The 27,026-nt window shown below is 41.4% G+C and overlaps 1 protein-coding gene across 1 annotated transcript in view; it reads right to left on the reverse strand.

Annotated features, from left to right (window-relative positions):
• Positions 1-27,026, reverse strand: part of slc18a2 (solute carrier family 18 member 2) — a 130,779-nt gene that overhangs the window by 37,075 nt on the left and 66,678 nt on the right. The window contains exons 3-7 of the mRNA XM_056292198.1: positions 14,834-14,892; positions 14,630-14,713; positions 8,571-8,663; positions 1,848-1,937; positions 1,020-1,063 (exon numbers count right to left, since the gene is read on the reverse strand). Of these exons, the coding sequence (XP_056148173.1) occupies positions 1,020-1,063; positions 1,848-1,937; positions 8,571-8,663; positions 14,630-14,713; positions 14,834-14,892 (370 nt within the window). The remainder of the gene's footprint in view (positions 1-1,019; positions 1,064-1,847; positions 1,938-8,570; positions 8,664-14,629; positions 14,714-14,833; positions 14,893-27,026) is intronic.

The raw sequence follows: 27,026 nt of genomic DNA on the forward strand, positions 1-27,026 counted from the left end.
AGTCCAGCACTCACAACACCATTGATGGTTTCAGAAAAAAACGCTGTATATATATATATATATATACACACACACATACATACACACACACACATGTATATATACACACACACACACACATACACACACATATACGTATATATATATGTGTGTATGTATGTATGTATGTATGTATGTATGTATGTATGTATGTATGTATACATACATATACACATTTACATACATACACACACACACACACACATATATATACATATACATACATATTTACATATACACACACACATATATATACACACACACACATATATACATACATTATATATAATGTATGTATATATGTATATATGTATATATGCATACATACATACGTTATATATACACACAATATATAATGTATGTATGTATGTATGTATAGACATATATAGACACACACACACACACACACACACACACATATATATATATATATAGATATATATATATACATATATATATACATACATACATACATACATAGTACACACACACACACACACATATATATATATATATATATATATATATATATATATATATATAAAATGACATTTTAGGATTTGGTGTTTGTCAGTAGTCATCAAGCATTTGACAGAACTAAAGCAACATGCACCGTATATCAACTCTGCTTGATCCCCAAGGGTTCAGCACCACCACATACCCCCGAGGGTGTGTCTTAAGTCCCGTACCGCCCATCACATGTACTCAGGCTTGTGTTTGAGCGGGTCCACGTGCGATGACGATGATAACGGAACAAAGCCCAACGGACTTCCTTCCCCTTTTAATTCAGCTGACGTGTCTTGGGTGACCGAAAATGACAACGGCCTCTGGATAAAGCACGGCGTGCTACAGCGCATCATATATCATACATGTAAGTGACAGCTGTGATGAGTTCATAAAGTTAAAATGATTCTCTGGATGGTAGGAATTAAACCTGATTACCAGAAACTAGACAAATGTTAAAGAGCAAATAAACTCACCTCTGGTTCCACCTTGGTGGGTCGCAGAATGAAGAGCTGGAGAGCTATAAGGACATAAAAATCATATAATCATATAATCATATAGCATAATATAATAAAACCATTATCCGAACCGCTTATCCTGCTCTCGGGGTGGCGGGGATGCTGGAGCCTACATCCCAGCAGCCACTGGGCGGCAGGCGGGCGGACACCCTGGCCGGGCCGGGCCGCCGGGCCGTCACAGGGCCCCTTTAACTAATCCCCACGTGGTCATTATCTGTAGCCCATAAACATCTGTGGGTCAAAGGTTAACTGGGGGACATTCCCCCACCCCCTCAAGTTGAAATAATATAATATTAATAATAATATAATACAATCCATCCATTATCAGAACCGCCTATGCTATTAATAATATATATAATATACTACTATATGATATATAATATAATACAATCAGCATTGTAAAAATTAAAAAAATGGATGAACGACTGAAGGAATGAATGGATGCATATGTTGTACATGAGCAATTCGATCCACATGTTGTGTCAGTCCACGTGACGCAGCAGGGACGAGGTGCTGTTCAGATGACACCATTTCACCATCCTCTCAATAAGCCAAATGTCATGGTAGATATATACGTATAGCTAATATGATTTGGAGGAGAGTGATTTCAGGGCTGGAAGGCAAGTGTATTTCTACTGTGGAATAGAAGAAGGACGTCAGAGATGGAAACTTATCGAGGTTTGAGACAAAACAGCCCAATCTCAAAGTGACAGTAGGACATTTACACATTGTACAATGATTCAAATTAACACACACACAATCACAGTCACAAAAACATTGTTGTACCTCCATCAAAGACAGCCAGAAATGCCAGAATCAGGAACGGAGCAGTCTTCCCAACGAACTCATACATCACACTGCCAAACGGTGGGCCAACTGTGGACAGAGGACATGACCAGTTAGAGGAGGCCCTCCGCAGGGGGCAGATCCCTGCCCCGCGTCCATGTCGCCCCTTCTCAGGTCACACACACGGGCAGAAAAAACAGCGTTTTTCCTGCCATTGTCAGACTTTTGCACAACGCCCAAGTCAGCTGGACAAAAATGTGGAAAAAAGGGTTGATATGCAGCACTCAAGCTAAAAAACCTAGCTAGCAAAGACGGTTTGCCTGCCAGTCTGTGGACATGCAGCCTCCTTAGGTGGAACCCATCCTGATCTGACAGGATGGTTATTACACATGTAAGTCATGTGGAGGTTTATATGTCCTGATCTGACAGGACGGTTATTACACATGTAGTAATGTGAAAGTTTATATGTCCTGACCTGACAGGATGGTTATTACACATGTAAGTCATGTGGAGGTTTATATGTCCTGATCTGACAGGATGGTTATTACACATGCAAGTCATGTGAAGGTTTATATGTCCTGATCTGACAGGATGGTTATTACACATGTAAGTAATGTGAAGGTTTATATGTCCTGATATGACAGGATGGTTATTACACATGCAAGTCATGTGGAGGTTTATATGTCCTGATCTGACAGGATGGTTATTACACATGTAAGTCATGTGAAGGTTTACATGTCCTGATCTGACAGGATGGTTATTACACATGTAGTAATGTGAAGGTTTATATGTCCTGATCTGACAGGATGGTTATTACACATGCAAGTCATGTGGAGGTTTATATGTCCTGATCTGACAGGATGGTTATTACACATGTAAGTCATGTGAAGGTTTATATGTCCTGATATGACAGGATGGTTATTACACATGTAGTAATGTGAATGTTTATATGTCCTGATCTGACAGGATGGTTATTACACATGTAGTAATGTGAAGGTTTATATGTCCTGATCTGACAGGATGGTTATTACACATGTAAGTCATGTGAAGGTTTATATGTCCTGATATGACAGGATGGTTATTACACATGCAAGTCATGTGAAGGTTTATATGTCCTGATCTGACAGGATGGTTATTACACATGTAGTAATGTGAATGTTTATATGTCCTGATCTGACAGGATGGTTATTACACATGTAGTAATGTGAAGGTTTATATGTCCTGATCTGACAGGATGGTTATTACACATGTAAGTCATGTGAAGGTTTATATGTCCTGATATGACAGGATGGTTATTACACATGCAAGTCATGTGAAGGTTTATATGTCCTGATCTGACAGGATGGTTAGTACACATGTAAGTCATGTGAAGGTTTATATGTCCTGATATGACAGGATGGTTATTACACATGTAAGTCATGTGAAGGTTTATATGTCCTGATCTGACAGGATGGTTATTACACATGTAAGTCATGTGAAGGTTTACATGTCCTGATCTGACAGGATGGTTATTACACATGTAGTAATGTGAAGGTTTATATGTCCTGATCTGACAGGATGGTTATTACACATGCAAGTCATGTGGAGGTTTATATGTCCTGATCTGACAGGATGGTTATTACACATGTAAGTCATGTGAAGGTTTATATGTCCTGATATGACAGGATGGTTATTACACATGTAGTAATGTGAATGTTTATATGTCCTGATCTGACAGGATGGTTATTACACATGTAGTAATGTGAAGGTTTATATGTCCTGATCTGACAGGATGGTTATTACACATGTAAGTCATGTGAAGGTTTATATGTCCTGATATGACAGGATGGTTATTACACATGCAAGTCATGTGAAGGTTTATATGTCCTGATCTGACAGGATGGTTAGTACACATGTAAGTCATGTGAAGGTTTATATGTCCTGATATGACAGGATGGTTATTACACATGTAAGTCATGTGAAGGTTTATATGTCCTGATCTGACAGGATGGTTAGTACACATGTAAGTCATGTGAAGGTTTATATGTCCTGATCTGACAGGATGGTTATTACACATGTAGTAATGTGAATGTTTATATGTCCTGATCTGACAGGATGGTTATTACACATGCAAGTCATGTGAAAGTTTATATGTCCTGATCTGACAGGATGGTTATTACACATGTAGTAATGTGAAGGTTTATATGTCCTGATCTGACAGGATGGTTATTACACATGTAAGTCATGTGAAGGTTTATATGTCCTGATCTGACAGGACGGTTATTACACATGCAAGTCATGTGAAGGTTTATATGTCCTGATCTGACAGGACGGTTATTACACATGCAAGTCATGTGAAGGTTTATATGTCCTGATCTGACAGGATGGTTATTACACATGTAAGTCATGTGAAGGTTTATATGTCCTGATCTGACAGGACGGTTATTACACATGCAAGTCATGTGAAGGTTTATATGTCCTGATCTGACAGGACGGTTATTACACATGTAAGTCATGTGAAGGTTTATATGTCCTGATCTGAAAGGATGGTTATTACACATGTAAGTCATGTGAAGGTTTATATGTCCTGATATGACAGGATGGTTATTACACATGCAAGTCATGTGAAGGTTTATATGTCCTGATATGACAGGATGGTTATTACACATGCAAGTCATGTGAAGGTTTATATGTCCTGATCTGACAGGACGGTTATTACACATGTAAGTCATGCGAAGGTTTATATGTCCTGATCTGACAGGACGATTATTACACATGTAAGTCATGTGAAGGTTTATATGTCCTGATCTGACAGGATGGTTATTACACATGTAAGTAATGTGAAGGTTTATATGTCCTGATCTGACAGGATGGTTAGTACACATGTAAGTCATGTGAAGGTTTATATGTCCTGATCTGACAGGATGGTTATTACACATGTAAGTCATGTGAAGGTTTATATGTCCTGATCTGACAGGATGGTTAGTACACATGTAAGTCATGTGAAGGTTTATATGTCCTGATCTGACAGGATGGTTATTACACATGTAGTAATGTGAATGTTTATATGTCCTGATCTGACAGGATGGTTATTACACATGCAAGTCATGTGAAAGTTTATATGTCCTGATCTGACAGGATGGTTATTACACATGTAAGTCATGTGAAGGTTTATATGTCCTGATCTGACAGGATGGTTATTACAAGTCATCACCAAGTTACTTGTCACGACTATTTTAGTTCAGAAATAAGAAATGTCACGTATATTAATTCTACTGTAACCGTTTATTTTCTTGCTCGGTGCGGGATTCGATTCAGGTTGTACTGCACCACAAGGCGACATCACTAACCGCTCGGCTAAAGGGTCAGACCCGTTAGCTGGGGGCTAACGTGTCTTATTAGTAGTTTACACTACATTGTATGCCAGCTAACAAGTTAGCTTAGCAAGTGTGAGACTTAGCCGACGTTTTCTCCAAAAAGTGAAAATTGTCATCACGTACCATTACTTCACATGTTGCTGTTCCACCTTCAAGAAGCATCACAACATCCGACTTATTTTGTAGGACAAACAAAGCTGTGCTGGGATATTTGTGCCAGACCACTTAATAGAGCTTTTGAAAAAAAAAACAGAAGAAAAAACAAAAGAAATATTTCATTTTTTCATGAGACTTCCGCGTGGCGGCGAGGTGAATTAAGGAGGTGCTGGCTCTTGCAGCCTTCCTGCAGTCCTCCAGTCCTCCTCTTCTGAGATCAGCAGTGGAGGATTCACTGACTTGCGAAACTCCCTCGTTTACTTTCTAAGACTCATACCTGAATACACGTTTTGCGCCGTTAGGCCAGAACTTGGTAAAATGTTTCTTGCAAACCGTTTTTCGAAGAGAGGATCACAACTGTGACGTTTTATTTCCGCACGTTTGTCCGATTCCCGCTTAAAATGTCGTTCTTGTAAACACAAACGGACCATGGGAGCCTCGGTGTGAGCAGAGGTTGCTAAGGTCTGCTGTCCTCCAGCATGGCGGAGCTGTTCGTTGTCAATGGAAAAGTCACGTGAGTGAGAACAACCCATATGCTGCCCGAGCTGACGCAACAGAGGTGTCACGCATGCGCAAGGTTGACTCAGAGCGGGCAGCGACGGGAAGTAGTGTTGGGCGAGCGAGCTAGAGAGTGAATAAGGAGAGGGAGCGGTGATAGCGAGAACAAACGTTTTTCCAAGGTTCTAATCATCCCAACTGTAACGTCCGGTTATGTAATAAATCAAGCTGAACAGTAACTCTTGTGTTTGTGTATTTCATCACTTCTTTTCTGCCCCATGGCTGTCACATGTTCTGATCCTAGCACGTTCTGCGCATGAACCGTAACCCTCTACAATATACAAGACATACTGTAGCGAATTCGGGGGGGGGGGGGGGGGCAGCCGGGAACCGCCACAGCCGGGACGCGAACCCGTGTCTCCCGCACCACAGACGACTACGTTAACCAGTCGACTAAAGGGTCCGACCCGTTAGCCAAAGGCTAGCGATTCTATTTATCCGTGTACGTTAAACTACCCCCCCTGTTTTGGGAAGTGCGTCCCCGCGCTTCAGCATATCAACTCCCTCACGCCTCTGGGCGCACGCGCTTCCGATGGCCTCACGGTCTCACCATCCCACTTCTGACACCAATGTAGCGAAAAACACCCTTGTCCCATTAACTAACAGAGATGCTGTCCATTTGTCTGTTCCCACTATACTGACTTGATGTCCAGCGTCTATACTCTTAGTTGGCTGCACACTTTTCTCAGAGTCACAGGAAGCCATGTTCACTAAAAACGAGTCACTCTGTGAATCACTGCCCTCATCAGCTTCCTCCACCACGTGCACCTTGCGTTCTTTCCTTTCTCTTGAAAAACACATTTTTTTTGCATAGTGGTTTTGTCCCTTACACCCGGAGCACGTCTTACCAAATGCTGGGCCTTGCCTAGGTTTGTGACGATCTCCACAACGTTTGCAGCCAAATGTGTCACTTTCCTTGCTTCGAGCGCCTCGGTATTTTCCGCGACCAGCGCATCAGCTCCAGCGGCGGTGAGCAGCATGGCGGTCTTCCGCTCACTCGACGCCCCTGTCACCCCTATAGCCGCGACACACAGCTTGAACCGCTGCTTGACATTGCTCCAGTTCGCCTCTACATTTCCGGTTGACTTTTAAGTCCGCGGTGGTTTCATCGCATCCATTTTCTGTCTGGTTCACTCCTGGTACCATGCAGTGTTCTGTTATGTAACGAATCAAGCTGAAAAGTCACATGTTCTGACCCTAGAACGTTCGGCGCATGAACCTTAACCCTCTACAACAGTGTTTCTCAACCGGGGGTCCGCGGACCCCTAGTGGTCCGTGGTGTAATTGCAAGGGGTCCGTGAAAATAAAATATCTTTAAAAAGAAATTCTGTTTTGTTAACTATATCTAAGTTACAACTGAAAGCTCTTATTTTTGCCCCAAAGAGTGAATAAATGCTATAATGCAATTTAAAATGCAGTTTCTACTGTTTCTATCAAATTGCAACCCCCCTCCCCCAAGATCAGGTGGAGGGGTCCTCAGGGTAGATCAAAAATACACAGGGGTCCAGGACCCCAAAAAGGTTGAGAACCACTGCTCTACAATAAACAAGTTATACTAATAAGACACGTTAGCCCCTAGCTAACGGGTCTGACCCTTTAGCCGAGCGGTTAGTGATGTCGCCTTGTGGTGCAGTACACTCCGTATCGAATCCCGCACCGGACAAGAAAATAACCGGTTACACCAGTACTGCTACTTACTGGCCAGGTGGGCACACATCATTACACCAACCATGAGAGGTTCTTCATCACAGTCATAACTGCGCACGAAAAAAAAGAAGAAAAAAAGTGGGCTGATAGGCAGGGGTGTAGCACAAAATTCTGGGCCCTATACATAAGCAGTCTCTGTGGGCCCCTTTCCTTTTGTCTGTAACGCACACATCATCAGCTTCCCCCCCCCCCACTACGACGCTGCTGCTGATAGGTCCAGTAGTTTGCGAGATTAGCTGCGGACACACACACACACGCATAACTCCCTTCCAGGTTACCGCCTGGCGGCGTTAAAGATGACGATGGAATGTGAAATGCCTCCTGAGGGGATCTGCAAAGTAGGCTTGCACACAAAAGCCACTGCTCCACAATGCTGTGCAAACGCACGTCACAGAGACATCGTTTCAACCCTCTGTTTGTCAGGTGTGGCGATTGTGCTACAGGAGAAAAGGTGTACCTGTAACAGGAGTCTCGCACCCAGCACGAAGTCTTACTTTGTGTAACGTTCAAACACCCTGCAGGTTTTCACATGAGAACACATTACCAGGAGCAAAATACTGTGTATTCTGTCTGAGTATCAAGCACCTAACCCTCGTAAACCTCCCCCGGTCTCAGGTCCGTTACTGTAAATCCAAACAAGTATCAACCCTACGGTTATCATGTACCAATATGGCACCGTCTCAGTCGAGGTTGAAATTAGGATAGATATTCAAAGACAAAGCCGCTACATATCCCCTCTGAAGCTATTTAAAGCTAACCCTTATCTATATTGACTCATACTGATACATATTCAAAGCTAACTCCTGGATGCAAAAGGCCCTGAAATGATTTCATTATGGTTCAATACTAAATGGTGGGCTGCCTTTTCTTTTTTTTTTGCACCCACTGTCACATCTTGTTAAGTTGGTCACCTTTCCAGAAGCTTCGCTTTCTGGTTCATACACACCTAACACGCCCAATGCCAGACCTCCCAAGGCGATCCCAATGGCGTGACCTCTTTCCTCGTCGTTGGTGTACACACTAGCCAGCATTCCCATTCCTGCAACAGAAGTCATGTAGACACAACAAGGAGCATGACTGGAGGTACGTGACTGTCACAGGTGACCATTTTAAACATATTTTTTCATTGGTAGAATAGCGGCGTTGGCTTTGCTTAATCTTATTTGTTATGTATGTTTTTTGTTAAAAAAGAGCTCATCTATCGAGTCCTCACTAGTACAAAGCAGACACATTCACAGCTTTCCTAATTCTTCCGGAAGCCTTCTAATTCCCCTTTGAGACAAACATCAAATTTCATCATCATTCTTCTGATGGATTAAAGGTACAATCCTTAATTCAAATGTAAAGTAAAATGGATGCCCTAATACCAAATCACAGGATTGAAACCCGTTATCGCTTCCTTAATTTAGTCACAGATCTCTTAATACAAAACAACAACTAAATCTGAGTTTTCAATGTTTTCTGTAAAAGGTTTGTTGACATAGGTAATGTTTGTTAACATTGGAGTGAAATAGACCTATATTTTCAATTGCGATTGGTTGACAGAGACAAAATGCTTATTTTCAATCTATATCTCAGACTCTTCAATTAGGTATGTAAATATATTTCAATTTTATTAGGTCAAATAAATCACAGATTTGGCCTTTGAAGACATTAGGTATTTTGTTGCATCGCAAAAACTCAAGTTGCCCTCTCAGAGGCACTAAACAAGACTCAGTAAAAATCTGGGGGTTGTGATGAATTCCAGAAAACTTACAAGATCCTCTTTACCAATAAAAAGAGGGGGAGTTTTTCTCAGGTCCCTCATAAGTTAAACAGTTTTACCCTTATCTCTCCCACTCCTTTCTTGCTTTACCTCTCTGGATGGTGGCGGAAGGGGTGGGGATGAATGGGGGTTGTGGGGTAGGAGTTCGTAGCTGTGCTTTACTTTACATTGTGCTTTGTGACTTCATCCTAACAAAAATATTTTCCATGTATCAAATTAGTTCTTCAACTCCAGCTACTCCTGCAGATCCCGTCTTACCAAATTCATATCTATACAATGAGTCACTGATAGTCCCCGTTACAGCTTTTGAGACTATCTCTCTTGATACTTTGTCTAAAAGCTTGTGGCAGCTTTTAAAGCAACTACTTGCTTACTTGACCCTTTACTAGTAAAACTTTTTAAAGACCTCTGGCCTTTCCTGGGACCTACAATGCTAGACATTGTTAATTATCGGATGCGAGGGTAAGCACAGGATGTTGTGTTGCTGTAAAGCCCCTTGAGGCAAATTTGTAATATATTGAGTTGACTTGACTTACTACTGGCACTGTTCCAAGCAGTTTTAAGACAGCTGTGGTCAAACCTCCACTGAAGAAACCGCACCTTGATCCAGGGTCTCCTAATAATTATTGACCGATCTCTCCATTCTTTTCCAAAGTATTAGAGAGAGTTGTGTATCAACAACTTTGTACCCATAGAGAAGAAAACAATCTATATGAACCTTTTTAATCTGCTTTCAGCACCTGTCACTCCACTAAAACTGCTCTGACCAGAGTGGTGAATGATCTTCTACTTGCTATGGACTCTGATTCCACTTCTCTGCTTCTACTACAGGACTTCAGTGCAACCTTTGACACCATTCATCACTGTTACATTACACAGAATGAATTGTAATTTTGGCGTCTCTGACTTTGCTCTCTCCTGGCTTATGTCTTACTTATCTAGAAGAACATATTATGTCTGCTATAATAATATTACATGAAAATTCTCTGACATTAAATATGGCATACCTCAGGGCTCGGTTCTTGGCCCTCTACTTTTCTCTCTATATAGTTTACTTCTTGGCCAAATCATATGCAGTCATGGAATAAATTTCCATTGCTATGCAGATGATACACAACTGTATGTGCCTATAAGGGCTGATGATCCTATTCAAATGTATCTCCCGTGTATGTGAATGGTGTGATGTGAGTCTCTCCTGTGTGCATGTGTAGTCTATCTTCCTGTCAGGTCTACATGGTGATGGTGGTTGTGTGGCTCAGATCCTGGGCTGTTCTGGTGGTATCGGGACACTGCTTGGCATCCGCCTCATCAAATTCTTCATAAATCTTATAACTCCATTCTGTTATCCTCTTTCAATGTTGTATTCTGTAAATTGTGCAAACACAACATCCATTGCACATTGTCCATCTTGGGAGAGAGATCCCTCCTTTGTTGTCCTATTTTTTCTCTCTGATAAAGGTTTTTTTTTTAGGGAGTTGTTCCTTATCCGATGCAAAGGTCTAAGGAGAGGAATGCGCTGTTGCTGTAAAGTCCCTTGAGGCAAATTTGTCATTTGTTATAATGGGCTACTACTACCACTACTACTACTTTCGGCTGCTCCCATTAGGGGGTGCCACAGTGGATCATTCGTTTCCATCTCTTCCTGTCCTCTGCATCTTCCTCTGTCACACAAGCCACCTGCATGTCCTCCCTCACCACATCCATAAACCTCCTCTTTGGCCTTCCTCTTTTCCTCTTCCCTGGCAGCTCCATATTCAGCATCCTTCTCCCAATATACCCAGCATCTCTCCTCCACACATGTCCAAACCATCTCAATCTTGCCTCTCTTGCTTTGTCTTCAAACCGTTCAACTGCGCGGCCCCCCTAATATAATCATCCCTAATCCTGTCCTTCTTCGTCACTCCCTGTGAAAATCTTATCATCTTCAACTCTGCTTCTTCCAGCTCCATCTCCTGTCTTTTCGTCAACGCCACTGTCTCCAAACCATACAACATAGCTGGTCTCACAACCATCTCATAAACCTTCCCTTTAACTCTTGCTGGCACCCTTCTGTCAAAAATAACTCCTGGACAGTTTTCTCCACCCTGCCTGCACTCTCTTCTTCACCTCTCTCCTGCACTCCCCGTTACTTTGGACAGTTGACACCAAGTATTTAAACTCATATGCCTTCATCACCTCCACTCCTTGCATCCTCACCATTCCACTGTCCTCCCTCTCATTCACGCATAGGTATTCGGTCTTGCTCCTACTGACTTTCATTCCTCTTCTCTCCAGTGCATACCTCCACCTCTCCAGGCTCTCCTCAACCTGCACCCTACTCTCGCTACAGATCACAATGTCATCCGCGAACATTATAGTCCATGGAGACTCCTGCCTGATCCTGGCTGTCAACCTGCCCGTCACCATTGCAAACAAGAAAGGGCTCAGAGCCGATCCTTGATGTAATCCCACCTCCACCTTGAACCCATCTGTCATTCCAACCGCACACCTCACCACTGTCACACTGCCCTCATACATATCCTGCACCACTTCTACATACTTCTCTGCAACTCCCGACCTCCTCATACAATACCACACCTCCTCTCTCGGCACCCTGTCGTATGCTTTCTCTAAATCTACAAAAACACAATGTACCTCCTTCTGACCTCCTCTATACTTCTCCATCAACATTCTCACAGCAAACATCACATCTGTGGTGCTCTTTCATGGCATGAAACCATACTGCTGCTGCTGATCACCACCTCTCCTCTTAACCTAGCTTCTATTACTCTTTCCCAAATCTTCATGCTGTGGCTGATCAACTTTATACCTCTGTAGTTGTTACAGTTCTGCACATCACCCTTGTTCTTGAAGATCGGTACCAGTATGCTTCTTCTCCACTCCTCAGGCCTCCTCTCACTTTTCAAGATTGAGTTAAACAATCTAATAAAAAACCCACTGCCATCTCTCCTAAACACCTCCATGCCTCCACAGGTATGTCATCAGGACCAACTGCCTTTCCACTCTTCATCCTCTTCATAGCTGCCCTCACTTCCTCCTTGCTCATCCACTGAACTTCCTGATTCCCTATCCCCACATCATCCAACCTTCTCTCTCTCTCATTTTCTTCATTCATCAGCCCCTCAAAGTACTCCTTCCACCTTCTCAGCACACTCTCCTCGCTTGTCAGCACATTTCCATCTCTATCCTTGATCGCCCTAACCTGCTGCACATCCTTTGCAGCTTGGTCCCTCTGTCTAGCCAATCCGTACAAGTCCTTTTCTCCTTCCTTAGTGTCTAATCTCTCATACAACTCACCCTCCGCCTTTTCCTTTGCGACCTCTCTTCACCTTATGCTGCATCTCCTTGTACTCCTGTCTACTTTCTTCATCTCTCTGACTATCCCACTTCTTCTTTGCCAACCTTTTCCTCTGTATACTTTGCTGTACTTCCTCATTCCACCACCAAGTCTCCTTGTCTTCCTTCCTCTGTCCTGATGACACACCAAGTAACTTCCTAGCTGTCTCCCTCACTATTTCTGCAGTGGTTGTCCAGCCATCTGGCAACTCTTCACTACCACCCAGTGCCTGTCTTAACTCCTGCCTGAACTCCACACAACAGTCTTCCTTCTTCAACTTTCATCATTTGATCCTTGGCTCTGCCTTCACTCTCTTCCTCTTCTTGGTCTCCAAAGTCATCCTACAGACCACCATCCGATGCTGCCTAGCTACGCTCTCCCCTGTCACCACCTTACAGTCTCCAATCCCTTTTAGATGGCGCCTTCTACATAAGATTTAGTCCACCTGTGTGCACTTTCCTCCACACTTGTACGTCACCCTGTGTTCCTCCCTCTTCTTGAAATATGTATTCACCACAGCCATTTCCATCCTTTTCACAAAATCGACCACCACCTGTCCTTCCACATTTCTCTTCTTGACTCCATACCTACCCATCACCTCCTCATCACCTCTGTTCCCTTCACCAACATGTCCATTGAAGTCTGCTTCAATCACCACTCTCTCCTCCTTGGGTACCCTCTCCACCACGTCATCCAACTCACTCCAGAATTCTTCTTTCTCGTCCATCCCACACCCAACTTGCGGGGCATATGCACTGATAACATTCAGCAATACACCTTCAATTTCCAGCTTCATACTCATCACTCTGTCTGACACTCTCTTCACCTCCAGCACACTCTTGACATATTCTTCCTTCAGAATGACCCCCACCCCATTACTCCTCCCATTCACACCATGGTAGAAGAGTTTGAACCCACCTCCGATACTCCTGGCCTTACTCCCCTTCCACCTGGTCTCTTGCACACACAGTATGCCTACCTTTCTTCTTTCCATCATATCAGCCAGCTCTCTCCCTTTACCAGTCATAGTGCCAACATTGAAAGTTCCGACTCTCACCTCCACACTCCTAGCCTTCCTCCTCTCTCGCTGCCTCTGGACATGCCTTTCCCCTCTCCTTCTCCTTTGCCCAACAGTAGCATAGTTTCCACCGGCACCCCCTGCTGGTTAACAGTACCGGTGGCGGTCGTTGGTAACCCAGGCCTCGACTGATCCGGTACGGAAATCTTATGATCCGCATATTTTTGATAATAGGCTATTCGTATGAAATTGACTTGACTTGAGTTACATGACATGCTGGAATAACCTAAACTCAAAAAGTATTTACACTAAAAAAAAAGCGATTTTAAAGCAATTTTTAGAGGTAAGCAAAGCAGCAGACAGCAGTAAACACCTGGAAGAAAAAGAAGAAGCTGGATTTTGCAGTTTTGTCCCCTCTACAACTGCGACTGCTAAGATTGGGCTGAAATAAGTGATAAGATTTAACTTTTCATGTCTAAAATACCACAACACAGCATAATTAAATTATGCAACAGTTTTTCATTGTTTTTTATTGTTTTTTAAACCTTTATCCATAGCTATTTTGAATTGCTTCATGGACTGTGAGGGCGTGGTCCAGTTCTCATGAATATTTATGAACTTTGAGTGACAAGTATAAGCAAGGGTTGGTGGTAAGGGTAAAGAGATTTCATAATTTGATGATTTCATTGGATTGATTATGTCTGATGACTATAAGAAAAAAAAAGATTGACTGATTCAAAGATTCTACTCTCTCATCTCTATCTGCTTTTTTGGTACTTTATGTGTGTTACATGGCTGTTTGTAAGGTTGGTGATACAAAAACATGACTTCTCCTACAGCTGGAGTTTCCTATTAAGATTCAGAGGGGAAAGACGGAGATGTTACCGGCCACGGAGGAGCAGGAAGAACCCATGCCTTGTAGGGATCTGGCCAGAAACAGCAGAGCGTAGCTCGATGAGAAGGCGAACACTTGACAAAAGTGAGAACAACAGAAATTCAGGCAAGGAAAACAGGCATGCATCAACATTATTTGGATGATTTTTTTTAGTCATCAAGATGTGAGGGGAGGGTTAGGGTTAAGGAACTTACTGATGGTAGAGAGGAACATTATACAAAATCCGACAAATATGGGAAGCTGGTATCCGATTCTGGCAGGAGACAGAAAGACAGGTATCATCTGTGAGTGGTGGATGCATTTAATTTCACCTCCTTTAGGCAAACGGTTTGCCATTGGCAGGAAACGAGCTACCCATTTATTCACAAATATGTAAATATAGATATATAACTAACAGAATATAGCAATTTCGAAAGTCGGACATCCCCAAAACCAAACACCTGACAACAATAGAATCCATACTGAACGTAAGTTACTTATAATTACTCAAAATACTGCACAGTCAAACTGACTGACTTATGCAATCAACGAGCTTGTTCATTTGTGTTTTGGGGGATGTTTTTAGTGCATGTGGTATAGCCTCTCCATAACAGTTTCCAGCCTGATTATTCTTTGAAAGCAACAAATCCACAGCAGCAGAGCAGGGGAAGGAGACTCATGTACGGTTGATATGAGAGGACCAAGACCAGACATCTCAGCTGTTTCCTGACATGCATGGCCGGTCTCCCACTACTCTCCTTTGTTGGGAGGGAAGGTGACCGAGGGGAAATAATGGGATTCTATTCTTTGCCTCAATTAGGGCATATTTAGATGCCCAGCGTGACTCTAAACATCGCCTTGGAGGTGTGTGTGCAACGTGAACACACAGCTTCTTCTCCAGCATCCTCACATCCACCCGAAGACAACACTCCTCATCCACCAGTCCTCAGCTACACATGACCAGCTCTTCTGATCTGCTGTGTGGAAGGTGGGCCTGCCCTCATCTTATTGGTATGTGTGAAAGATGGAAAGAGAAAAACACAGAAAGATAGAAAAAGAAAAACACAGAAAGATAGCAACAGAAAGATAGAAACAGAAACATAGAAATATAGCAACAGAAAGATAGAAAGATAGAAACAGAAACACAGAAGAATAGAAAGAAACAGAAAGATAGAAACATAGAAAGAAAAGGATAGAAAGAGAAACAGAAAGATAGAAACAGAAACAGAAAGATGGAAAGATAGAAACAAAGATAGAAAGATAGAAACAGAAAGATAGATAGAAAGGTAAACATAGAAAGATAGAAAGACAGAAACAGAAAGATAGAAAGATAGAAACAGAAAGAGAAACATATGAAGAAAGAAAGACAAAGATAGAAAGACAGAAAGATAGAAACAAAGAGAGAGAGAGAAACAGAAAGATAGAAGGATAGAACGATAGAAACAGAAACACAGAAGAATAGAAAGATAGAAAGAAACAGAAAGATAGTAACATAGAAAGACAAAGATAGAAAGAGAAACAGAAAGATGGAAAGAAACAGAAAGATAGAAACATAGAAGACAAAGATAGAAAGAGAAACAGAAAGATAGAAATATAGAAACAGAAACATAGATAGAAAGGTAAACATAGAAAGATAGAAAGACAGAAACAGAAAGATAGAAAGATAGAAATAGAAAGCTAGAAACAGAGACAGAGATAGGAAGAAAAAGATAGAAACATTGAAAGACAGAAACAAACATACAAACATAGAATGACAGAAACATAGAAAGCTAGAAAGACAGAAACATAGAAACATAGAAATAGAAAGCTAGAAACAGAAACAGACGTAGAAAGAAAAAGAAAGATAGAAACATAGAAAGACAAAGATAGAAACAGATACATAAAAAGACAAAGATAGAAACATAGATACATAAAAAGACAGAAAGATAGAAACATAGAAAGAGAAACAGAAACATACAAAGATAGAATGATAGTAACAGAAAGATAGAAAGACAAAGATAAAAACAGAAACAGAAAAATAGAAAGACAGAAAGAAAGCTAGAAACAGAAACACAGAAAGCTAGAAAGATAGAAACAGAAAGAGAGAAACAGAAACAATGATAGCAAGATAGAAACATAGGACGGTAGAAAGATAGAAACATAGAAAGACAGAAAGAACGATAGAAACAGAAACACAGAAAGCTAGAAAGATAGAAACAAGGAGAGAGAGAGAGAAACAGAAACGGCAGAAAGATAGAAAGATAGAAATAGAAAGCTAGAAACAGAAACACGAAAACAGAGATAGAAAGATATAAAAATAACAAAGAAAGAAAGAAAGGTAGAAAGATAGAAACAGAAAGACAGAAACAAACATACAAAGATAGAAAGAGAGACAGAAACATTGAAAGATAGAGACAGACACATAGAAAGATAGAAATAGAAATATAGAAAGACAGAAAGCTAGAACATAGATATATAGAAAGACAGCAACATAAAACAGAAACAACGAGAAACAGCAAGATAGACAGATAGAAACATAGAAGGTAGAAAGGTAGAAACATAGAAACAGAAGATAGAGAGTTAGAAAGATAGAAACACAAATAGAAAGATGGAAACAGAAAGACAAAAAGATAGAAAGCGAAACAGAAAGATAGAAACAGAAACATAGAAACATAAAGAGCGAAAGATAGAAAGATAGAAAGAGAAACATTGAAGGACAGAAACAGAAACACAAATAGAAACATAGAAAGATAGAAACATTGAAAGATAAAGATAGAAACAGAAAGATAGAAGCATAGAAGATATATAAAAAGACAAACTGAAGATAGAAAGATAGAAAGGTAGAAAGAGAAAGATAGAAACAAAAACATAGAAGATAGAAAGATAGAAACAGAAAGATAGAAAAACAAAGACAGAAAGACAAACATAGAACATAGTAACAGAAAGATAGAGACAGAAAGAAAGATAGAAACATAGAAGCAGGAAGAAGGAAACATAGAAACAGAAAGATAGAAATAGAAACAGAAGAATGAAAGATATAAAGGGAAACATTGAAACAGAAAGATAAGCAAGACAGAAAGATAGAAGACAGAAAGATAGAACTATAAAAAGATAGAAAGGTAGAAACAGCAGATATAAAGATATAAAGATGGAAACAGAAACATAGAAACAGAAAGATAGAAAGGGAGAAACATAGAAAAATAGAAACAGGCGATAGAAAGAGAAACACAGAAATATAGAAACAAAGATAGAAACAGAAAAATAAAAAGATAGAACGATAGAAACAGAAAGCTAGAAAGGCGGAAAGAAAGCAAGAAACAGACACATAGAAGATAGAAAGACAGAAAGAAACATAGAAGATAGAAACATAGAAACAAAGACAGAACGACAGAAACAGAAACACAGAAGATATAAACAGAAAGATAGAAAGGTAGTAACAGAAAGATAGAAACATAAAAACATAGAAGATGGAAAGATAGAATTATAAAGATAGAAAGACAGAAAGATAGAAAAATAGAAGACAGACAGAAACATAAAAACATTGAAAGATAGAAACAGAAAGATAGAAACAGAAGCAGGAAGATGGAAACAGAAAGCTAGAAAGAGAAGGTAGAAAAAGAAAGATGGAAACAGAAACATAGAAGATAGAAAGATAAAAACATAGAACGATAGAAAGACAAACATAGAAACATAGAAGCAGAAAGTTGGAACCATAGAAACAGAACTATAGAAAGACAAAGAAACAGAAGATAGAAAGATAGAAACAGCAACATAGAAACAGAAAGATAGAAACACAGAAGACAGAAACATAGAAACAAATATAGAATGATAAAAACAGAAAGCTAGAAAGATAGAAAAACAAAGACAGAAAGATAGAAACATAGAACATAGTAACAGAAAGATAGAGAGACAGAAAGAAAGAAACGTAGAAGCAGGAAGAAGGAAACATAGAAACAGAAAGATAGAAATAGAAACAGTAGAATAAAATATATAAAGGGAAAAATTGAAACAAAGATAAGAGAGACAGAAAGATAGAAACATAGAAGACAGAAAGATAGAAACATAGAACTATAGAAAGACAAAGATAGAAACAGAAGATAGAAAGATATAAAGATGGAAACAGAAAGAAACATAGAAACAGAAAGATAGAAAGGTAGAAACATAGAACTATAGAAAGACAAAGATAGAAACAGAAGATAGAAAGATATAAAGATGGAAACAGAAAGAAACAGAAACAGAAAGATAGAAAGGGAGAAACATAGAAAAATAGAAACAGGCGATAGAAAGAGAAACATAGAAACAAAGATAGAAACAGAAAAATAAAAAGATAGAATGATAGAAACAGAAAGCTAGAAAGGCGGAAAGAAAGAAACAGACACAGAAGATAGAAAGATAGATAGAAACATAGAAGATAGAAACAGAAACAAAGACAGAACAACAGAAACAGAAACACAGAAGATATAAACAGAAAGATAGAAAGGTAGTAACAGAAAGATAGAAACATAAAAACATAGAAGATGGAAAGATAGAAACATAGAAAGATAGAAACAGAAAGACAGAAAGACAGAAAGATAGAAAAATAGAAGACAAAGACAGAAACATAAAAACATTGAAAGATAGAAACATAGAAACAGAAAGATAGAAAAACAAAGACAGAAAGATAGTAACAGAAGCAGGAAGATGGAAACAGAAAGCTTGAAAGAGAAAGATGGAAACAGAAACATAGAAGATAGAAAGATAAAAACATAGAACGATAGAAAGACAAACATAGAAACATAGAAGCAGAAAGTTTGAACCATAGAAACATAGAAACAGCAACATAGAAACAGAAAGATAGAAACGTAGAAGACAGAAACAAATATAGAACGATAGAAAAAGAAAGCTAGAAAGGCAGAAAGAAAGAAACAAACAGAAACACAGAAGATAGAAACATAGATAGAAACATAGAAGACAGAAACATAGAACCAGAAAGACAGAACGACAGAAACATAGAAACACAGAAGATAGAAAGATAGATAGAAACAGAAGATAGAAACAGAAACAAAGATAGAAAGGCAGAAAGATAGAAACACAGAAACAGAAAGATAGAAACAGAAAATATAATAATAACATAATAAGATAAAAACATAAAAGACAAAGAAACATTGAAATAGAAAGCTAGAAAGACAAAGATAGAAACATAAAAACAGAAAGACAGAAAGAAAGATAGAAACAAAAAAACAGAAAGATATATAGAAAGATAGAAAGAGAAACAGAAAGATGTAAACGTAGAAAGATAGAAACAGAAAGATAGAAACAGAAAGATAGAAAGACAGAACGATAGAAACACAAAAACATAGAAAGCTAGAAAGATCGAAACAGAGATATAGAAACAGACGATAGAAACAGAAACATAAAAACAGACAGATAAAAAGAAAGAAACAGAACGATAGAAAGACAGAAAGATAGAAACATAGGAGATAGGAAGATAGAGACATAGAAAGATAGAAAGCTAAAACAGAAACATAGACGATAGAAAGATAGAAAGATAGAAACACAAAGAAAGATAGAAACAGAAGTATAGAAGATAGAAAGATAGAAACAGAAAGATAGAAACATAGAAGATAGAAACGTACAAACAGAACAATAGAAAGACAGAAAGATAGAAAGACAGAAGCATAGAAACATAGAAACAGAAAGATAGAAACATAGAAGATAGAAACGTAGAAACATAGAACATTGAAAAATAAAAAGAGAAACATAAAGAGAAAGACAGAAAGATAGAAACATAGAATATAGATACAGAAAGATAGAAACAATGATAGAAACATAGAAACATTGAAGATAGAAGATAGAAACAGAAAGAGAGGTATAGAACCATAGAAAGATAGAAATAGAAACATAGTAAGATAGAAAGATAGCAACATAGAAACAGAAAAATAGAAACAAAAGATGGATAGAAAATAGAAAGATAAAAACAGAAAGATAGAAAGAAGCATAGAAACAGAAAGATAGAAAGACAGAAAGATAGAAACACAGAAGCATAGAAACAGAAAGACAAAGATAGAAACAGAACAATAGAAATAAAGATGGAATCAGAAACACAGAAGTTAGAAAGATAGCAACAGAAACATAGAAAGATAGACGCATAGAAACAGAAAGACAGAAACATACAAACATAGAAGATAGAAATAAAAGATAGAAACATAGAAACAGAAAGATAGAAACATAGAAGATAGAAACAGAAAGATAAGAAAGATAGAAACATAGAAGCATAGAAATATAGAAATGGAAAGACAGAAAGACAAAGATGGAAACAGAACAATAAAAAGACAGAAAGATAGCAACAGAAACATAGAAAGATAGACGCATAGAAACAGAAAGATAGAAACACACAAACAGAAGATAGAAATAAAAGATAGAAACAGAAAGGTAGAAACATAGAAGATAGAAACAGAAAGATAAGAAAGATAGAAACATAGAAGCATAGAAATATAGAAATGGAAAGACAGAAAGACAAAGATGGAAACAGAACAATAAAAAGACAGAAAGATAGAAACAGAAACATAGAAAATAGAAAGAAAGATAGAAACATAATGCACACAAACGTATTTCATGCCAATAAAGCACATATTGAATTGAACTGAATAGAAACATAGAGGATAAAAAGATAGAAACATAGAAAGATAGAAACATAGAAGCAGAAGATAGAAATATAGAACATAGAAACAGAAAGATAGAAAGCTAGAACATAGAAAGATAGAAACAGAAACATAGAAACACAGAAGATAGAAACAAAGATAGAAACATAGAAATATAAAAAGATAGAAACATAGAAGATAGAAATATAGAAACAGAAAAACAGAAACATAGAAAGACAGAATGTAGGCAAAGAAATGTGATCTTTCTATGAGGCACAGTGACGAAGGACCCTTAGTGACACGCTGCTCAACACAAGTCACACATATCATTCAAGAGCACACAAATGCAGCATGATGGCAGGCAGGCAGACAGACAGACAAGACAGACAGGCAGGCAGGCAGACAGGCAGGCAGGCAGGCAGGCAGACAAGACAGACAGGCAGACAGACAGGCAGACAGACAGGCAGGCAGGCAGACAGGCAGACAGACAGACAGACAAGACAGACAGGCAGACAGACAGGCAGGCAGGCAGGCAGACAGGCAGGCAGGCAGGCAGACAGACAGGCAGGCAGTCAGGGAGACAGGCAGACAGAGGCAGGCAGGCAGGCAGACAGGCAGGCAAGCAGGCAGACAGACAGGCAGGCAGGCAGGCAGACAGACAGACAGACAGACAGGCAGGCAGGCAGGCAGACAGACAGGCAGACAGACAGGCAAGGCAAGCAGACAGACAGAGAGGCAGGCAGAAAGACAGGCAGGCAAGCAGACAGACAGACAGGCAGGCAGGCAGGCAGGCAGACAGGCAGGCAGGCAGACAGGCAGGAAAGCAGACAGACAGACAGACAGACAGACAGACAGGCAGACAGACAGGCAGGCAAGCAGACAGACAGACAGGAGGGCAGGCAGGCAGGCAGACAAACAGACAGGCAGACAGACAGACAGACAGGCAGGCAAGAAGCCAGACAGACAGGCAGGCAGGCAGGCAGGCAGGCAGTCAGAGGCAGGCAGGCAGTCAGACAGAGGCAGGCAGGCAGACAGACAGACAAACAGACAGACAGAGGCACGCAGGCAGTCAGGCAGAAAGACAGACAGGCATGCAGGCAGACAGACAGATAGACAGGCAGGCAGGCAGACAGATAGACAGGCAGACAGACAGACAGGCAGGCAGGCAGAGGCAGGCAGGCAGGCAGGCAGACAGACAGACAGGCAGGCAAGCAGACAGACAGGAGGGCAGGCAGGCAGGCAGACAAACAGACAGGCAGACAGACAGACAGACAGGCAGGCAAGAAGCCAGACAGACAGGCAGGCAGGCAGGCAGGCAGTCAGGCAGGCAGACAGAGGCAGGCAGGCAGTCAGACAGAGGCAGGCAGGCAGACAGACAGACAAACAGACAGACAGAGGCACGCAGGCAGTCAGGCAGAAAGACAGACAGGCATGCAGGGAGACAGACAGATAGACAGGCAGGCAGGCAGACAGATAGACAGGCAGACAGACAGACAGGCAGGCAGGCAGGCAGGCAGGCAGGCAGGCAGGCAGGCAGGCAGGCAGGCAGACAGTCAGACAGAGGCAGGCAGGCAGGCAGACAGACAAACAGAGGCACGCAGGCAGTCAGGCAGACAGGCAGGCAGGCAGGCAGACAGATAGACAGGCAGGCAGGCAGGCAGACAGATAGACAGGCAGGCAGGCAGGCAGACAGATAGACAGGTAGGCAGGCAGCAGACAGACAGAGGCAGAAAGGCAGTCAAGCAGACAGACAGGCATGCAGGCAGACAAGCAGATAGACGGATACAGAAAATGTTCCTCATATCAGAGCCGTTAATACACTTTATCATTCAAGTGTTATTGTTCTGTGGTATTAATAACAATTCAGTTTAACATGTGTTTTGAACACACACACACACACACACACACACACACACACACACACACACACACTGAGCAGGAATTCTGCTTGTATGGTTCACCTATATTGGATCTACAGTAACATGACAGGAAGTCCTGAACCACAGCAGACCATCATGGTTACCACACAAAACCAAACCAGACCATCATGGTTACCACACACAAGACCACACCAGACCATCATGGTTACCACACACAAGACCACAGCAGACCATCATGGTTACCGCACACAAAACCACACCAGACCATCATGGTTACCACACACAACCACACCATCATGGTTACCACACAAAACCAGACCATCATGGTTACCACACACAAAACCACAGCAGACCATCATGGTTACCACACAAAACCAAACCAGACCATCATGGTTACCACACAAAACCAAACCAGACCATCATGGTTACCACACACAAGACCACAGCAGACCATCATGGTTATCACACAAAACCAAAATAGACCATCATGATTACCACACAAAACCACCCCAGACCATCATGGTTACCACACAAAACCACACCAGACAATCATGGTTACCACACAAAACCAGACCAGACCATCATGGTTACCACACAAAACCAGACCAGACAATCATGGTTACCACACAAAACCAGACCAGACCAACATGGTTACCACACACAAGACCACAACAGACCATCACGGTTACCACACACAAAACCACACCAGACCATCACGGTTACCACACAAGACCACACCAGACCATCATGGTTACCACACAAAAAACCACACTAGACCATCATGGTTACCAAACAGAACCACACCAGACCATCATGGTTACCACACACAAAACCACAACAGACCATCATGGTTACAACAGACAAAACCACAACAGACCATCATGGTTACCACACAGAACCACACCATACCATCATGGTTACCACACAAACCAACCCAGACCATCATGGTTACCACAAACAAAACCACACCAGACCATCATGGTTACAACAGACAAAACCACACCAGACCATCATGGTTACCACACACAAAACCACCCCAGACCATCATGGTTACAACACACAAAACCACCCCAGACCATCATGGTTACAACACACAAAACCACCCCAGACCATCATGGTTACAACACACAAAACCACCCCAGACCATCATGGTTACCACACACAAAACCAGACCAGACCATCATGGTTACCACACAAAAAACCACACCAGGCCATCATGGTTACCACACACAAAACCAGACCGGACCATCATGGTTACCACACACAAAACCACACCAGACCATCATGGTTACCACACACAAAACCACACCAGACCATCATGGTTACCACACACAAAACCACACCAGACCATCATGGTTACCACACACAAAACGAGACCAGACCATCATGGTTACCACACACAAAACCACACCAGGCCATTATGGTTACCACACACAAAACCACACCAGGCCATTATGGTTACCACACACAAAACCACAGCAGACCATCATGGTTACCACACACAAAACCACACCAGACCATCATGGTTACCACACAAAACCATCCCAGACCATCATGGTTACCACACACAAGACCACCGCAGACCATCATGGTTACCACACACAAGACCACACAAGAGCATCATGGTTACCACACACAAATCCACAGCAGACCATCATGGTTACCACACACAAGACCACACCAGGCCATTATGGTTACCACACAAAACCATACCAGACCATCATGGTTACCACACAGAAATCCACACCAGACCATCATGGTTACCACACACAAGACCACACTTGACCATCATGGTTACCACACAATACCACACCAGACCATCATGGTTACCACACACAAATCCACAGCAGACCATCATGGTTACCACACACAAAACCACACCAGGCCATTATGGTTACCACACACAAAACCACACCAGGCCATTATGGTTACCACACACAAAACGAGACCAGACCATCATGGTTACCACACACAAAACCACACCAGGCCATTATAGTTACCACACACAAAACCACACCAGGCCATTATGGTTACCACACACAAAACCACACCAGGCCATTATGGTTACCACACACAAAACCACACCAGGCCATTATGGTTACCACACACAAAACCACACCAGACCATCATGGTTACCACACACAAAACCACACCAGGCCATTATGGTTACCACACACAATACCACACCAGACCATCACGGTTACCACACACAAATCCACAGCAGACCATCATGGTTACCACACACAAAACCACACCAGACCATCATGGTTACCACACACAAAACCACACCAGGCCATTATGCTTACCACACACAAAACCACACCAGACCATCATGGTTACCACACACAAAACCACACCAGACCATCATGGTTACCACACACAAATCCACAGCAGAACATCATGGTTACCACACACAAAACCACACAAGACCATCATGGTTACCACACACAACACCACACCAGACCATCATGGTTACCACACACAAAACCACACCAGACCATCATGGTTACCACACACAAAACCACACAAGACCATCATGGTTACCACACACAAGACCACACCAAACCATCATGGTTACCACACACAAAACCACACAAGACCATCATGGTTACCACACACAAGACCACACTAGACCATCATGGTTACCACACAAAACCATCCCAGACCATCATGGTTACCGCACACAAGACCACCGCAGACCATCATGGTTACCACACACAAGACCACACCAGACAATCATGGTTACCACACACAAAACCACAGCAGACCATCATGGTTACCACACACAAGACCACACCAGACCATCATGGTTACCACACAAAACCACACCAGACCATCATGGTTACCACACACAAATCCACAGCAGACCATCATGGTTACCACACACAAGACCACACCAGACCATCATGGTTCCCACACAATACCACACCAGACCATCATGGTTACCACACACAAAACCACACCAGGCCATTATGGTTACCACACACAAAACCACACCAGGCCATTATGGTTACCACACACAAAACCACAGCAGACCATCATGGTTACCACACACAAAACCACACCAGACCATCATGGTTACCACACAAAACCATCCCAGACCATCATGGTTACCACACACAAGACCACCGCAGACCATCATGGTTACCACACACAAGACCACACAAGAACATCATGGTTACCACACACAAATCCACAGCAGACCATCATGGTTACCACACACAAGACCACACCAGGCCATTATGGTTACCACACACAAAACCATACCAGACCATCATGGTTACCACACAGAAATCCACAGCAGACCATCATGGTTACCACACACAAGACCACACCAGGCCATTATGGTTACCACACAAAACCATACCAGACCATCATGGTTACCACACAGAAATCCACACCAGACCATCATGGTTACCACACACAAGACCACACTTGACCATCATGGTTACCACACAATACCACACCAGACCATCATGGTTACCACACACAAATCCACAGCAGACCATCATGGTTACCACACACAAAACCACACCAGGCCATTATGGTTACCACACACAAAACCACACCAGGCCATTATGGTTACCACACACAAAACCACACCAGACCATCATGGTTACCACACACAAAACCACACCAGGCCATTATAGTTACCAAACACAAAACCACACCAGGCCATTATGGTTACCACACACAAAACCACACCAGACCATCATGGTTACCACACACAAAACACACCAGGCCATTATGGTTACCACACACAATACCACACCAGACCATCACGGTTACCACACACAAAACCACACCAGACCATCATGGTTACCACACACAAAACCACACCAGGCCATTATGGTTACCACACACAAAACCACACCAGACCATCATGGTTACCACACACAAATCCACAGCAGAACATCATGGTTACCACA

Source organism: Lampris incognitus, chromosome 13, assembly GCF_029633865.1.
Source record: "Lampris incognitus isolate fLamInc1 chromosome 13, fLamInc1.hap2, whole genome shotgun sequence".
NCBI classification, from domain to species: domain Eukaryota; kingdom Metazoa; phylum Chordata; class Actinopteri; order Lampriformes; family Lampridae; genus Lampris; species Lampris incognitus.